General features: G+C 46.2%; 1 protein-coding gene across 2 annotated transcripts in view; it reads right to left on the bottom strand.

The window, feature by feature from the left end:
* Ap2a2 (adaptor related protein complex 2 subunit alpha 2) overlaps nt 1-16815 on the bottom strand; it is a 68206-nt gene that overhangs the window by 15343 nt on the left and 36048 nt on the right. Inside the window, exons 5-12 of one of the 2 annotated variants that reach the window (XM_075972775.1) lie at nt 15456-15585; nt 12525-12626; nt 7269-7377; nt 5345-5495; nt 4197-4365; nt 2722-2859; nt 590-772; nt 42-139 (exon numbers count right to left, since the gene is read on the bottom strand). In XM_075972775.1, coding sequence (XP_075828890.1) covers nt 42-139; nt 590-772; nt 2722-2859; nt 4197-4365; nt 5345-5495; nt 7269-7377; nt 12525-12626; nt 15456-15585 — 1080 coding nt within the window. The remainder of the gene's footprint in view (nt 1-41; nt 140-589; nt 773-2721; nt 2860-4196; nt 4366-5344; nt 5496-7268; nt 7378-12524; nt 12627-15455; nt 15586-16815) is intronic. The other variant, XM_075972776.1, reaches the window with a different exon arrangement.

Genomic DNA, 16815 nt, shown 5'->3' with positions numbered 1-16815 from the left:
TCCAGTGCAGTGCATACACCTGGTTCCCTGGGGTCTTTTACCTGGAACGTGGGTCCCCAGCTATCAAGTTTCCAAACTCCCCCAGGATGTAGCCGCCCACTTTGACCAAGTTCTCATGACACGCTGGAGCCTGCAATGCCTGTGAAACAAGGAACATCAGGAGCTAGGCCACAGAAAAGGCAGCTGACATGAAGTGAAGCCACAGCAGACACACAGGCCCTTCCTTGCAAGGTATATTCTGAAGTCAGTGAGAGCTTCCCCCTAAAGCCCTGCAAACCCTGGCTTCCTACAGCTGCTGCAGTGCCAACAGCAGAGGGCCCAGCAGCAAGACCAGTGACTATCCCCAGAGACTCTTGAGATGATGTCCCTCATGCACAGGACAGCTAGTAGGTGGCTCAACAGCCCCATCAGCCCTAATGGGCGTTTGGAGATTAGGATGAGAGGAAACTGCTGCTTGGTGGGGGACATTAGTTCAAGAAAGGCATAACCACCACTGGGACAAAAAAAGGGCGAAAAGCAACACCCCTGGAGCCCATCTCTGTCCCCTCCACTGCCCCTAGTGAGGGTGTGCACCCCTCCCCCACCATACCTCAAACACTGTCTTGGCAGCATAACCCTGCACATCGTCACGGTTGATGACAATCTGGATGACACGATACCACACCTCTTCACTCACATAGTCGCCCGCAATGCGGATGAGGTTGAGGATGGTGTCCACATACCAAGTGTAGTCCACTGCATACTTCTCAGCTAGGATGGCCACCTTCAGCACCTGCAAAGAAGACAGGGCCCTCAGAGAGATACTACTGAACACATCAAGAACAGACTGGCACACAGTCTATGCTGGGTTGCAGAAGGACCTATCGCAGGGTGGACAGAAAGCTTCCAGCAGATCTTAAGAGGGCCAGAGAGTGGAAAACAGCAGACTCAAGTGAGGAAAACTGGTCAACTTCAGGGACACAACAGTGCAACTGTGCACAAGAGCTGCGCCTAGGACAAAGTGCTAACACTCACAACAATCTACTGAGGTCAGTCATACCCCAACCCTGCATTACCTTACCTCCCTGACTCTATAGAACCTCCAAAGTTTGGTAGTTTGAATGAGTCTATGCATGATCCCCATAAGCTCTTACATTTGAATGCTTGGTCTCTAGTTAGTGGAACTATTTGGGAAGGTCTTGGAGTGGGTGTGGTATTGTTGGAGGAGGCTTATTACTAGGGGTGGGCTTTGAGGTTTTAAAAGGCCATGGCAAGCCCAGTCTGCCTACAACTTACAAGCCATATGAGCCCTCAGTGTTCCAGAAGCCATGACTGTCTACCTGCCACCATACTCCCCACCGTGATGATGCGCACAGACTAACCCTCTGAAACTGAAGGCAAGCCTCCAATTAAATATCCTATTTTAAAAGTTGCCTTGGTCATGGTGTCACTTCACACTGACAGTATGGACACTAAAACCAAGAATAAATGGGGCCTCATGAAGCTTAAAAGCTTCTATATGGCAAGGACACCTCCATTCCAGCAAAGCGCAGTCTACAGAATGGAAAAGGTCTTCACCAGTAACACAGCTGATAGAGTGCATCTAAAATACATGAAAAACAAAACAAAAACAGAACTAAACAGTTCACAAAAGATGAAATATAAATGGCTAAGAAATACTTGAAGACATGTTCAATATCCTTAGCCATCCAGGAAATGCAAATTAAAATTACTTTGGGATTTCACCTTAACCAAGTCAGAACATCCAAGATCAATAAAACATATGACAGTGCATGCTGGCAAAGATTCAGGGAAAGAGGAGCACTTGTTCATTGCTGGTGGGAGTGTAAACTTATACTGCTACTAAGGAAATCAGTGTGGCAGTTCCTCAGAACCTCAGGAAACTAGGAATAAATCTACCTCAAGATCCAGCTATAGGGGCTGGAGAGATGGCTCAGTGGTTAAGAGCATTGCCTGCTCTTCCAAAGGTCCTGAGTTCAATTCCCAGCAACCACATAGTGGCTCACAACCATCTGTAATGAGGTCTGGTGCCCTCTTCTGGCCTGCAGGCATACAAGCAAACAGAATAATGTATACCTAATAAATAAATATTTAAAAAAAAATCCAGCTATAAAACCAGGCGTGGTGGTACAAACCTTTAATCCCAGAACTCGTAGGGCACATAGGCAGATCTCTGTGAGTTCAAGTGCAGTCTGGTTTACATAAAATTTCAGGATAGCCAGGGATACGTAATGAAGGAATGTCTCAAAAAAAAACCAAAAAGATCCAGCTATACCATTCTTGGGTATGTACCCAAAGAATTCTATATCCTACACCTAGAGATACTTGCTCATCCATAGTCATTGCTGCTCTATTCATAACAGTCAGGAATTGGAAACAACCAAGACGCCCATCAACTGATGAATGAATAATGATTTTCTTTCTAGCTCCATCAATTTACCTGTGGATTTCATAATTTTATTTTTCTTAACCACTTTGGAGAATTTTTCCATCATGAAATCAGCTCACGCTTGCTTGGCACAGATGATTACACCCTGCACTAACAGATATCCACCCTGGAAGGTCAGGGAAAGGAAGCTGATACCAAGGAATCTTTTATGTAGCGTCTCATAGACACTCATGTAAGCCTGCCGGGCACTGAAAATCATCCAAAAATTATCCACTGGAACTCATGTCCATAGTAGGGAGCAGCTTGGACAGCCCTCAGGCTGCAGGACTCACAATTTCCTCTCGGATGGAATAGTCAGCCGTCTCTAGGTAGCTCAGCATCTCAGCCACAATCTGCTGGGCGTTGCTGCGGTCACACATGGCATAGAGCAGATCCACTGCCCTCTGCCGTACACTCACGTCTCGTTCCGTCTGGGAAATAAGGCAGAGTCAGAGCCACTCCTACAAAGCACAGGTTGGGGGACAGTGCCTATCCACTGCTATATGAGAGTCCATAAGGTAGCATCTATTTATTCCATAGGAGCTGTCTTGTGGCACCCTATAGCACTGTCCCCATCAGGCTGGGTGCTCCCCTATCTCAAAGTCCCTTAATGGGCCCCTTACTATCAATATATGGGACTCAACAATTTAGGCCACTTGGAACCCACAAACAACTCACTGCCAGTCCCCTCATACTTAGTCCAGTCAAGATAAACTCCTCCCTGACCAGCTCTTCTAAGGCTACACTCAGGCCTAATAAGCAGGTAACCACTAAGGCCTCTCCATTGTGTTGGCACAAACTAGTACCTTCCATGTTGCCTGGGAGCGGGGGAGGTTCTTGAGCCCCTCTCCAGGTGGCATGGGAAAGAAACCCTACTGCACACAATGCTTGAGAAGCATGATGCAGTTATTTGTAACCCCCCTGCAGTGGTCGACAACAGTTGCAGGATGACCCAGGGCAGGACAGACGAACCTAACAAGAGTTAGCACAGCTTGAGATGAGAGCTGTCTTTATGACCAAAGGGAATGATGAGAAAAGAGATCAATCAGGACTAGGAAGAACACAACTTCAAGTTTAAGACAGGCACCAAATGCCTATTGAGTTACACAAAACACAGATCATGGCCAGACCTGCTCCCCTACAGCTGAAGACTCACCAAGATGAAGAGTGTGAATCCACAGTTCTCTGATGAACTAGCCTAACAAGCAGGTACAGTGTATAGTGTGAGCCGTGCCAGAGAAGCACACCAGCAATGTTACTCACACCCAGAAGCAGGTATGAGAACAGGTAACCTCAGCTAGGCTCTTTAAATTCTGGAATTCTAATTCTTAAAAAAATCTAAAATCCTTGAGTAGGAATTTTGTTTTGTAAAAAGTAAAGCTTCCTGGAGGTAAAAACAAAATATTTCCTCTTCCTACCAAAGAAAACTACTTATGTGTACTGAACTATACTATCTTGGACTCCAGACAGGTGTCACATGAATTCATCCCATGGGACAGGACTGTCACAATAGAGACAAACTCAGGTAAATGTGCTTGGCTAGAACTCTGTTCCCAGGTGCTACGTCCATGGGAATGGCAGGACTTCACTGCAGGAATATAGACAGATTTCTCACCCAATTGCTGCATCCCCCCCATATGTCTGCAAGTGACAGGAACCAGGTAAACACCCTGGGATCCAAACCAAACAGCTTGAAGGAACTCATCTATGCCTACAGGAGGCACCTCCCAATTTTCTGGCATCCACACATGACCAACAAGGAGCACACCTTCAAGGCATTGATGACAGTCTCAATGTGGGTCTTTACAGCTTCGTGAGAGAACTCAGAGCTGGCCAACGTGCACATGCTCTCTAGAGCCAGGTAGCGCAGGTTTGTCTCACGGTGCTGCAGGAATTGGCCCAGCTGGTTGCAGGCACGGACGAGCAAGTTAGGCTCGCTGCAAGGAACAAGGGACATGGTAAGAAGGAGAATACAGTCAGGGAGGGCTGGGAGCTACAAGAAGAGGACACAGTAGAGGAGATGCACTGTAAGGAGGGAGTAGAGAAGTGCAGTGAGAAGTGAGAGAGAAGAAGGGGTGCTGTAAGGAAGGAGCACAATGAATGCTTGATGTAAAAAGGGTTACAATGAGACTTCCCAGTGAGTCTGCAGGATATCCTCTACTCCAGAGTGGACTCTAGAAAGCTCTGGAAGAAAGCTTCACTTTCTTCAAGTTGTGTCCAGAAAAGTGACTAGGGCAACAGCCAGCCTGGAGCAGGGCTGTGCAGGAAACTGGACCAGGCTAGGGTAAGTGGTGAAAGCTAATGGAGAACTCAGGATAAACCATCACAATTCCTCCTCATTTAAGTTTCTTAAGGACAAATAAGACTTTCCTCACATTGCAAGATTTGTTTTTAACAGTTCATTCTCAACCCTGCTCCTGTCTGACAGACTGCTTCTGCCACAGTAACATTTATCTAAATGATGTAGCAAAAACAGCTGTGCCCGAGTCTCATACCTCTGGCAGAGACCCAGAGCACAGAGCCACAGGCATACATAAGAAAATGCCACCAGGATTGAGCAGAAAAAGAACAGAAGCAAGCCTGTGCTGTATAAGACAACCACAGCCTGTGATCCATCCATGGCCCTCTACAGGGGCTGGGAGTCATCACTATCATTGTCCCAGGAGACCCCCAGAAAACTGGAGTGTGCCTTCCTGAGCAGCAAAGCTAATAGCACACAGGTGTCCCTTCCTTTCAGAGAAGTCTCTTGGTGACAGGGACACAGCAGTTCTAGGGACACTGCAACAGCCAAAGTATCTAAAAGGCACGTGAGCTGGAGAAGTATGAGGCACCTGTCACCATCTGCACAAACAATAGACATCAAGCGCCAGCCTCCGTCTGCTATCTCTGAGAGTGATGTGTTGCTTAGTGGCTCACCTGTCATGGTGGATGATCAGGCTGATGGCCTCAAACAGCACAGCATTCTTGGCATTTGAGTGTTGGACCTTCTTAGACTTGGGTGGCTCCTGAGCCTTGTTCAGGATGGTCTCCAAGCACTCAGTCAGACGGCCACGCACTGCAGGGTCTTCTGGGCAAGACACAACTGTCGGCTGGGCTCCTAGCCATTCATCCCACCAGCCCAACCCACACCTTAGCAAGAAACCTCTGACACACTGTCCTGTGGGTGCCTTTGACGGTTATTCCCAGCTGCAGATATGACAGGGAGCATTTGTAAATTGCCATGGAACAGCTCTCTGTTCCAGTGTCATAAACATAAGGTGGAGACAGAGCAGCTGTGGTAGCCACATCTGCTTCTGATTCAGATGGCAGAAAGTACTTCCACTGAGACAACAGTATGTTAGTCATAAAATCCAAGGATTATGGGCAAAACAGCTAAGAAGCTTCAGGGACAAGGAGACTAGTTTTTATTATTACTCACAAAAATAGAGAAAATACACAGAAACATAAATAGAAAGAAATTTTTAAATTTGGCTCAAAGCAGAAGGAAAAAATGTGCAAAAACTAAAGCCAGCCATGGTGGTACATACCTGTTTCATAGTACTTAGAAGGCAGAGGCAGGAGGATTAGGGGTTTAAGACTACATAGTAAGTTCAAGACCAGAATGAGTTACATAAGACCCTATCTCAGTAAGAACAGAACTAGGGCCAGTGAGATGGCTCAGTGAGTAAAGGCATTTGTCATTAAACCTAATGAGTGCAATCCTCAAAACCCACATGGGGAAAGAGAGAACCAACTCCCACAAACTGCCCTCTGACCTCCGCATACATGTTGTAGTACATGCACTCCCATGTACTACATACATATACACACAAAGTAAATGTAAAAACTAGTAAAGCAAAAACCTATAGAGAGCAAATTCGAGTCACAGTGGTAGGAGGCTGCTATCCCAGCACCTAGGAGGCTGAAGTAGGAAGATTACAGTGAATCCCAGGACAGTCTGGGCTGTGTAATAAAAACCTATTGCAGCTGGGTGGTGGTGCACACTTTTAATCCCAGCACTAGGGAGGCAGATGCAAGTAGATCTTTGTGAGTTCAAGCCAGCCTGGTCTACACAGTAAGTTCCAGGATAGCCAGAGCTGTTACAGAGAAACCCTGTCTTAAAAAATCAAAACCAAAACAAACAACAAACAAAAACCTATTACAAAAAAAAGAGGAGGAGAAAGAGAACAGCAGAACAAAAGCACTCAATAAATTTTATGTGTGGTGCTCAAGTAGTTGTGTGTGGATATATGCACATGTGGGAGGGGTCTGCCTCATGGTCCATCCACATTACATTTTTGAGATAGGGACACTCACTGGGACGTGCATCTTGCCAGTAGCTTATACTAGATCCTCGTGTCTCTGCCTCCCTGCTACTAGGATTACAAGTATGTACCACTAACCCTGGCTTTTAGTTGGTGCTTTAGATTGAACTCAAGTCCTTGTGTCTGCCATGCCAACACTTCACTAACTTGACGTCGCTCTGAAGCACCTCCTAATAAACTTTCAAATCTAATAAACAAGATATTTGGCTGGACAGTGGTGGTGCACACCTTTAATCCCACTACTCGGGAAGCAGAGGCAGGCAGATCTGTTTGAGTTCGAGGCCGGCCTGGTCTACAGCTAGAGCCGTTACACAGAGAAACCCTGAATGGGGGATTGGGGATCTAGTAAACAAAATTTTGATCAACTGAAGAATTAAATTTTCCCTCATGAAGAATCTGGAATGAATTGTCATGGAGTAGGGACTGCACAGCGCACCAAGGAAGGGGTATGGAGAATGCTACTTGGGAGGCAGTGCTATTAAAACAACAACAACAACAAAAAAAAAAACACCTAGAAGGACTGCAGGGAACATTACCTGGGGGTGGGTAGCACTGCAGCAGTCTCAGAAGTTTGACTGACAGCCAAGGAGCTGGGACAAAGTAGTAAGTATAGTCCTGAAGATCTGTTGATGCCGACGTCACAATCTGTAAAACAAGTGAATGGATAAAAGGCACCGTCCTCAGGAGTCTCTGCGTGACCCTTAGAAGAGCCCATACCTTCTGAGAAGTTTACAATGTTAGCTATTTTCAATACTGTTTCCTGTTTCCCCTTGAAGAGAAGCTGGCATGGCCAATCAGTTCACATTGAATGGGATGCTGCATCCCTTCTAGAGAACAGCTCCAAATGCTCTCTCCACAAGGGCTATGGTGCCCCGAGACACAAAAGACCAAGGCTGCTTCCAAGCAACAACCAAGCAGAAACCATTCCTTAGTACTAAACACTGACACCTGAAGAAGGAAATCTGTCTTTTGTAGGATGGAAAATGAACAAAAGTCTAAAAGTGCCTCAGGGTCACTCAGAAGGGACAACCCAAAGAGCTAATGTTGTTCTGACCCACACCCCACGGCCCCCAGCCTAAGCCAGGCTGTGAGTTTGTAGAGCCAGGCAGCACTTGCTCTACTTGCAATATGGCCCCTGGCCTAGCTGTGACAACAACTGTCTCCACAGACAGTTCTGCATCCTGTCCACCTCTTATACCTTTTATTGTTGACAATGTTTTTGAGACAGGGTTTCTCTGTGCAACAGCCTTGGATGTCCTGAAACTTGGGTGTCCTGTAGACCAGGCTGGCCTTGAACTCACAGAGGCCCACCCACCTCTGCTCCCAAATTCTGGGATTAAAGGCATGCACCACCACTGCCAGGCTGTTACCTCTCATTCTACGGACCCAGAATTGCTCCCTCCCTAAAAGTGCACCTGTGTGACCCTTTAGCCATGTGAGCACATTCTAGAAAGCTCATCCTGATGATACTAGCCTGGAGAGTCAGGAAAGGACTAAACAGGGCAAGAAATCAACAGCAAGCAGTCAAGCCAGGCAAAAACAAGCCCCAAACCACCTCTGGGAAATGCAGAAACAGGCCCAACACAATTTGTCTTCCAACTTCCAGCTACAGAATGGTCAGAGAGAAATCTGAAGCTTTAATTGCATTCAATTACAACAGAAAGGCAAGAATAATTCTTGAACATTTAGGAAGAAATAAAACAACAATGATACAAACAAGAACAAAATAGTTGGGGAATATTTTCAGGTGTGTGGCTTTTGTTTATGCTGCATTTGTTTGACTCTGTGAAGCTGTGTTACTGTGCCTATCTAAATCACCTAATGGTCCTAATAAAGAGACAAAGGGCCAAGAGAGAGGCAGAAGCAAGGATAGGAGGGGCTGGCAGGCAGAGAAGATAAATAGAAGGAGCAACAAGGAAAAGAAGGCGCAGCAAGAGAACATGGAGGGAGGACGTCAGGGGCCAGCCACCCAGCTTCACAGCAAGCCACAGAGAAAAAAGTAAAGAAAGGTATACAGAAATAGAGAAAGATAAAAGCCCAGAGGCAAAGTTAGTTGGGATAAATTTGGTTAAGAAAAACAAGCAAAGCTGGGCGGTGGTGGCACACGCCTTTAATCCCAGCACTCAGAGGCAGAGGCAGGCGGATCGCTGGGAGTTCGAGGCCAGCCTGGTCTACAAGAGCTAGATCCGGGACAGGCACCAAAGCTACAGAGAAACCCTGTCTCAAAAAAAAAAAAAAAAAAAAAAAGCAAGAAACAAGTCAGGCTAAGGCCGGGCATTCATAACTAAGACTAAGCCTTTGTGTGTGCTTTATTTGGGAGCTGGGTGATGAGTCCCCCCCCCAAAAGAGTTCAAAGAGTAAAAAACATCGCACAACAAAATAGGAAAACAAAAGGTACTGAGCCATGTGGCTAACATAGATAAGAATAATGGGTTAATATAAGCTACAAGAGCTAATAAGAACCCTGAGCTAATGGGCCAATCAGTTTATAACTTATGTAGACCTCTGTGTGTTTTTCTTTGGGATTTACTGGCTGTGGGAACTAGACAAGACAGAAACCCCAACAAGCAGGCCCTCGTGTTACACAACCTCATCATTAGGAAAATGCAAATCACAGGATACACCCCCATACCTGTGAGTAAAAGCAAGAATAAAAAATAAAACATGCCAGCATAATAGCAAGGTAGTAGGTACATACCTACAATCCCAGTATGGGGGGGGGGGGCACGCTAGGCTACAGAGCAAGACCTTCTCTCAAAGGGAGGTGGGGAGGGTGGGCCAAATGGCTCAGTGGGCAAAAGGACTTGCCTCACAAGCCTGACAACCTGAGATCAATCCCTGGAACCCATTAAAGATGGAAGGAGAGAGCTAGAGAGATGGCTCAGTGTTTCTTCTAGAGGCCCTAAGTTTAGTTCCCAGTAGCCACATCAGGCAGCTCATGACTACCTGTAACTGTCTCCATGGGGATCTGATGTCTCTGCTCTCACATGTACATATCCACATGCAAACAAATATGCCTACACAAAATTAAAAACAAACCCTTTAAAAAAATAGGAGAACCTAAAAGTTGTCCTCTGACCTCCAACATGAATCATGATGTGCATACATATAACACACTAAAAGACACACATTGGTGAGGATGTGGAGAAATTAGACCCGTGTGTACCGTTGATGGGATGTAAAATGGTGTAGGTACTGTGCAAACAGTATATCAGTTCTTTAAAAAATAAAATTAGTATATAATGCAGCAATTCCACTCCCCCCAAAAAGCAGCATGCAGGAGACATTTGCACAGTCACATTTACAACAGCTCCATCCACAGAAACCAAAATATGGACACAGTCCAGCATCCAAGTAGCCCAAGTTAGCAAAATACATGAGACAGAAATTCAGAGCTGAAGAGATGGTTTAGTAGTTAAGAGAACATACTGCCTCAAAGGAATGTGCTAGACTTTGTTGACTCCCCATGGAAAGTCTTACTCCCTCTGAGAAGTAGATGAGGGGTGGGGTAGAGGGGATGGTGAAGGGAGGGAGAAGAGGGATGGGAGTGGGAACTGGGATTGGTATATAAAACAAGATCATTTTTTAAAAAGATAAACAAATTTTAAAAATTATAGCAATAGACACAGCTTATGGATCTTTTTAACACCAACGAACTATAAGATTTTATGTGTATGCCACCACACTACATCTATTTTTTGAGACAGAGTCTCACTACGTAGCCCTGGCTGGCCTTGAACTCACAGAGATCTGCCTGCCTCTTGCCTCCCAAGTGCTGGGATTAAAGAAAGGTGCTACCAAGCCTGACCCCTCAAAAAAAATTTAAGCAGTTGCATAATGTTATATAATAGTTAAAATACAAATTTGAGATTGGTGATACAGTTCAGCAGTGGAGTGTTTACCCAACATACACAAGGTACTAGATTCAATCCCCTGAACATAAAAATAAATGAATAAATAAAGTAAGAATATTAGGTAATCACTGAGAAGAGCATTTTAAACATAAAACAGAGCTGTCAGTCTAATATAAGGCGTGGAGGGGGGGGGTGACTGATGATGGAATGGCTGCGGCAACAAGGTCCTGGAACAGCTTCCTCAAAACCTAAAACTAAGGCCAGTAGCAGGTGGATGTCATGGCAACTGAAACACCATTCCAACTCTGAAGGAACAGACATCCTTCCTATCAGCATACTAACATGGACACCCACCCTCCCCTCAGAACTTCAAAAGGGCAATCTTTCTCTTCCACTTACTGATGAGACCAAGAGCACAATTCCCATTAAGAGGAGGATGGCTGTGTTGTAAACTAAAATTGTGCTTTACTTCCAGGGCCATTGTCCGTTTTTGTTTTTGTTTTTTTTTTTATCTTTTTTTTTATCTCGGGTGAATTCTAAAAGGAAATACTACAATAAGCAGAGGGTTTAAAAAAAAGAAAATTTTGTATTGCATCATAAAAAATTTTAAAAAGCTACAAAGGTTACAGAGACACCTTGTTTGCAAAGGCAAGTGACACCACAGGACTTGGGGGTAGGGACCAGATACACAGATGATTTGTAAGACCACAGACTAACTGGGAAAGCTCCAGAGAGCAGTGTAGGCAGAGCAGGAAGTAGAACTCTCACAGTAGAAGTTCTCCAGTATGGTCCAGGATATTGGGTCCCTCACATCTGTACAGTGCCAGCTGTACCACCTAGGTGTGGCCTTACAGCAGATGACTTCACAAGCAGGATTTACCATGCTGACTAGAGGAGGTTCAGCAACTTAAAGTCTCTAACCAGCGGACTCTGCAAAACAATGCCCTGGTAATGTATCTGGCCGTGGAGGAAGGAATATCAGTTCAAGGCCAGTCTGGACTACACAATAAGAGCCTGTCTCCAAGCAACAAGAAACCCAAATAGCATGTCACACCAACTTCTACACATAGATCAGGGAAGGCCATATACACCCACAACCTTTGAAGAATAACAAAGGGTAAATGGTGGCAAGTTGTCTGTTCCAATCCAATGCAGCCAACAGTGCCAACAAAACCCACATGAATGATTCCCAGCCTCAATGACCAACGGGCCCTATCACAACAAAATAAAAGGCCAGTGTGAGCAACCTCAGGCAGTACCAAAGCAGAGGAGCCAACCACATTACTGAAGATAGCACAGCAGGTACTGCAGAAGCTACTGAACACCCCACAGCCTGGGCAATGACATGGAACTGGGCTGCTCACGGTCAGCCACTATTGATGGTCTCCAAGCAAAAAGTAACAAAAGGCTTGAGAGACCAGGGATGACTACACTGCCGTCCACTAAACTGTCACTTCTCTGCGGGATCAGAAAGTAATAACAGCTACTCCAAACGTAAGTGAGGGGTTTACACCCAAGGCTTCTAGACAGACCTTGTAAAATACACAAGCCATAGACCCACTGACAAAACCTGAGACACAAAGTCAGAGCCAGTCCTAGCTACAGTGAAGGTGGGCAGGGAGTACACCAGCTAATGGGCTCTCCCCTTTAGGAAAGGAGACAGAAGAATGCTTCGCACTGGCAGCTGCCCCTCAACATGCACACTGGTAGGGCAGGGTACTTCTCAACCAACAGAGAAAGAAACGTCAACATGCACACTGGTAGGGCAGGATACTTCTCAACCAACAGAAAAGGAAACGTCAAGGACTGGAAGAGGCCATTTTCACTCTGAAATTTACAAAGCAGGCCAAATATCCTGCATTCTAAAATGTAAAAATTACTTCAGTCAAGCAAAGAAGATCAAAACCACCCTGCTATCTGTGCCCACCATGGACTTACTCTGCTCAGTCGAGAGACGGCTAGAGAGACAGAAGTCTTGAACTCCTCGGGATTCTTCTGGGCCAGTGTGGTGATGAGGCTAGTTGCAGCAGTCACTACACCCTGAAAGACAAAGACTCCAATCAGGAGGCCCATAGGAACCACAGGTGACAGGACATATAAAATGCAATCTATAGTACACAGAGTTCCAGGCCTGCCCTAAACAACCCATGAGGTTTGCAAAACTGAGACAGGGAATACCGGCTTCTTCTATTTCCACCTTCTCTCTGGAAACTAGAAATCTAGTCCAGTTTGGACTAGATTTCTAGATACTTGCAGGTGAAGCAGGGTTGGAGCTGGAAAGTGTGTGAGTCCTATTCTGTCCCCATCTGCTCTAGTTGGTTTCAATTTAAATCACTATACCTAGTGTAGTGGGAGACAGAACCTTCCAGCTCATTTGAATTTTCACAATCCTGTTGTATCTGAACTTGGATGGGTCCCAGACCCAGGGCTCCCTTGCAGAGACCCCACACCCTACACCTGGGCTCACACTGGAGCAGCTGAAACCCCAGTGCAGCATGGCAGTTACCCATAAGGCCTTAAGTCTACCACTGTACCAGGAAAACAAACAACTGTGTCCAGCACATTATCTCTTGAAAGATTTTGGTTAAGAAATTCCTAGCCAGGCAGTATAGCACACCTGTAATCAAAGTACTGAAGAGGAAGAGGAAGAAATGTTACTTCAAGGCCAGCCCAAGCTATATAGCAAGACACTGGTTCAAAACCAAAAGTAAATTCTGTCAGGAATCAGGCACTTCTGGGTTCCCAGCATTTGGAATAGGCCAAATCCAAATGAAAGGTAGCTACTCAAGCTATGTGCAAACACCCGACTATTGGCCACCAACTCAGTCTCTCTCCATGTCATGGTTTGCGCTTGTGTGGTCTCACAGGAAGCTAACAACAAGCACACTGCTATATGGTAACACACGGCCCTCAAATATCCCCTGGCCTCATTTTGCTCCCTCTCCAAATCTCTTCCCCAGGTGGCAGGTTCAGACCTCATACCTCTAAGTCATCTGTTCTACCTCACCACCCTTATGGGTCATCAGAGCTGATCCCTGCCTTTCCACCAGTAAATCCCTCTTCTAATGGCCTTTGTGTATTCCTGATCTCACCTGCAGATCCTTGGCCTTGAGATTATACACTGTTCTCAGAAGAGGCCACCAAGCTCACTATAAGCAGGCATCTGACATCTTAACCAGAATCCCTGAGCTTGAGGCTAGGACAGCAGTGTCTCAGGCCTTCTCCAGTGACAAAGCTGGACATGGGTTTGGAGCAGCTGAAAGAACAGCATGCAAAAAAAAAAAAAAAAAAAAAAACCCGGGCGATGGTGGCGCATGCCTTTAATCCATGCACTCGGGAGGCGGATCTCTGTGAGTTCAAGACCAGCCTGGTCTACAAAGCTAGTTCCAGGACAGGCTCCAAAGCCACAGAGAAACCCTGTCTCGAAAAACCAAAAAAAAAAAAAGAAAAGAAAAAAGAAAAGAAAAAAAGAACAGCATGCCATGCAGCTGAGGAAGGCTGAGCATATGGATATAATGCCCCGTCCTTTTTGACTCTGAACTAAGTTACTACCACGGCCAAGATGCTAGGAAAATAATATGCATGTGAAAAACCAAAAGCAACCAAGAAATTGGAGTCAAAGAATCAGTATCCAGAGAGGTGATGTCCTGGCACCAAAGACCCAGCCTTTCTACCTGGAAATGACTTGATGGCCATGGCAATATGACTGTAGGAAGCAAGAAATAACTTCTGCCAGAATTCTACAGACAAAACTATCCACAGAAGCTGCTGAACTAGAGCAAATGCTGTTCAATGCTCCTCACAGCTGGCTCACCCACACATCTCCGTGACACGTGGCTTTCACAGCCTCTGAAAACCTGGTTGAAGTCTGAACACTATACTTTGACAATGAGAATCTTCATCTTTCTGAGCCTTGGTTTCTTCAGCAGTAAAACTGGGAAATCCCTACATGGTGTTGGTGTGCACCTTTAATCCTAGCACCCAGGAGGCAGAGGCAGGTAGATCTCTGTGAGTTTGAGGACAGTCTGAAAGAGTTCCAAGACAGCCAAGACTATACAGAGAAACCCTGTCTCCAAAAATAAAACCAAAAACCTGGGAAATTACCATTGTTTACAATTTACCAAGTCTACTGACAGTGAACTACCGTTTCTCTGACACAGCTGATGGCCTCCAGCAACACCTTCTGACCCCCAAGTGGTCAAACCTGCAAAGGCTCAGCTATGTGCACCAGTGCTCAGGACCCACTCACAAACCAGCATTACTGGCTCACCTCCAGGGCCCTCCGCCTTCTCTGCACTCCCTGCAAGATCAACTCCTATCTCAACAAGCACAACACAGGGACAGTGTGAATGGCTGCCATTCCAGAATAAAATGTCCACTGCAAGCCCCATGTACTGTCCTCTGAATGTTCATATAACAATCTTTAACTTTCACAGCAGATTCTCCTGGGGTGGGGAGATAACTAGCAAACACACTTGCCTGACTCCCAGTCATCAGACTCACTTGCTCAGCAGTCCAAGCACAGAGGCCATGGCCCACAGCCAGAATCACCATTATAGTCCTCTTCTACAAAATGTGTAGCTTAGTAAGACTTGCACACTGAAGCTTAACCAAGAGGTGGAACACACCTATCACAGCCCCCACACAAGCAGCTTATAAGGACATAGGTGCTGAGTGGGAATCGTCCTGCATAGAGGGAATCCCTGGAGAATGTCTTGCTGCAGGGAGATGCTGGCAGTCTGTGTGCCTGGCTGCAGAGGAGACAGTACATCACCTCCATCCTCCTGAGAACCTCAAAGGGCCACTTCTACAACACTCTCTGAAAAGCTTATTGAGTGGTTAAGAGTGGAATGAAACACAGACACTTACCAAGTGCTGGTCATTGAGGAGGTGTACCACTCGGGATGTCCAGTCGCCCATGGGAACTAGGTCAGGTGATGTCCTATATAGACGCAACAAGCACAGGGCTGCACTTTGCTTCACACTATCCATAGTGTCTCTGGAAAACAGACATCATCAGTCAGTCAGGAGAATGGTGGCCTCTCAAGGTACCATAGATTAAGCCAATCAGAGCAGAGCATGGATCTGCGTACAGAGCACATCAGGTTCACCAAGAGACCAGTGGGTCAAGAAAGCCTGCACAGTTCAACATGCCAGCCCTGCACAGGTCATTCTTAAGGACAAAGATCAAGCAGGATTCCAGCCCACAGGTAAAAGCCTACATGTTTGCTCTCTGGCCTCCAAAGGCTTCAACTCTCATCCCTTCCTGGACACTGAATATGCAAGACGGGCTACAGAGGCCAGGTATGTCTATGACACTCCTCTCTGAACCATAGGACCCTTCCCCCTCTGCACGCAATTCATCACAGCAAGAATGGATTGGAGGCCTGAAATACCAGAGAGGTTTCTACACAATGTCCTGCCCCACTACTCTGAGGAAGCAGGTTCAAGTTGTCTTGCCGTGGTGAAGAAATGCGGTCTCTTTTTCTTTTGCTTTAGATTTTGTCATTGTTTGATGCAGGGTGTTGTCATGTATCCTACACACACCTCAAACTTAAGATTGTCTTGTCTCAACCCCCTGAATGCTAAGATTACAAGGATATGTTACCATGCCCAAAGCTAAGACTATCTTAAGAGGAAGCACGCTTGTGTCCTGGCGCAGCCTGCAGCCTCACATCAGCACCTGCTGCAGCTGTGTGTAAGCTGTGTATCAGCTGTTGTGCTCCCTTCCTCACCTGACACGCAGCTGCTGGCGTCCAGTCACACTGTGCATGAGAGGGCCTGAGGCAAGCAGCCTCTGGGGTCAGGGAGTGCTGTCCTCTCTCCACTCACTCCAAGGCCAAAAGTTGTAAGTGGGTGAAGACACCAAGCAAGGAGGCAACTGTTTTCTAATCTGTTGAAGACAGGCGCTCTGGGGGCTCCCCTTCACCATACCAGACCTTGCTAAGAAGTAGGAAAGAGGCCAGGTGTAGACCTAGCACTCAGGAGGCAGAGACAGAAGGATCCCTGTGAGTTCCAAGCCAAATAGGACTACATATTAAGACCCTGTCTCAAAAACAGTCAAATAAAGCCAGGTGGTGGTGGTGCACGCCTTTAATGGTGCACTCGGGAGGCAGAGGCAGGTGGATCTCTTTGAGTTCAAGGCTAGCCTGGTCTACAAGAGCTAGTTCTAGGACAGCTAGAGCTGTTACACAGAGGAATCCTGTCTCAACACCCCACCCCCCAAAAA

Source organism: Microtus pennsylvanicus, chromosome 5 (assembly GCF_037038515.1).
Source record: "Microtus pennsylvanicus isolate mMicPen1 chromosome 5, mMicPen1.hap1, whole genome shotgun sequence".
In the NCBI taxonomy this organism is placed as follows: domain Eukaryota; kingdom Metazoa; phylum Chordata; class Mammalia; order Rodentia; family Cricetidae; genus Microtus; species Microtus pennsylvanicus.
Note: the sequence above shows the minus strand (reverse complement) of the source record. Positions and strands in the feature narration are given on the sequence as shown.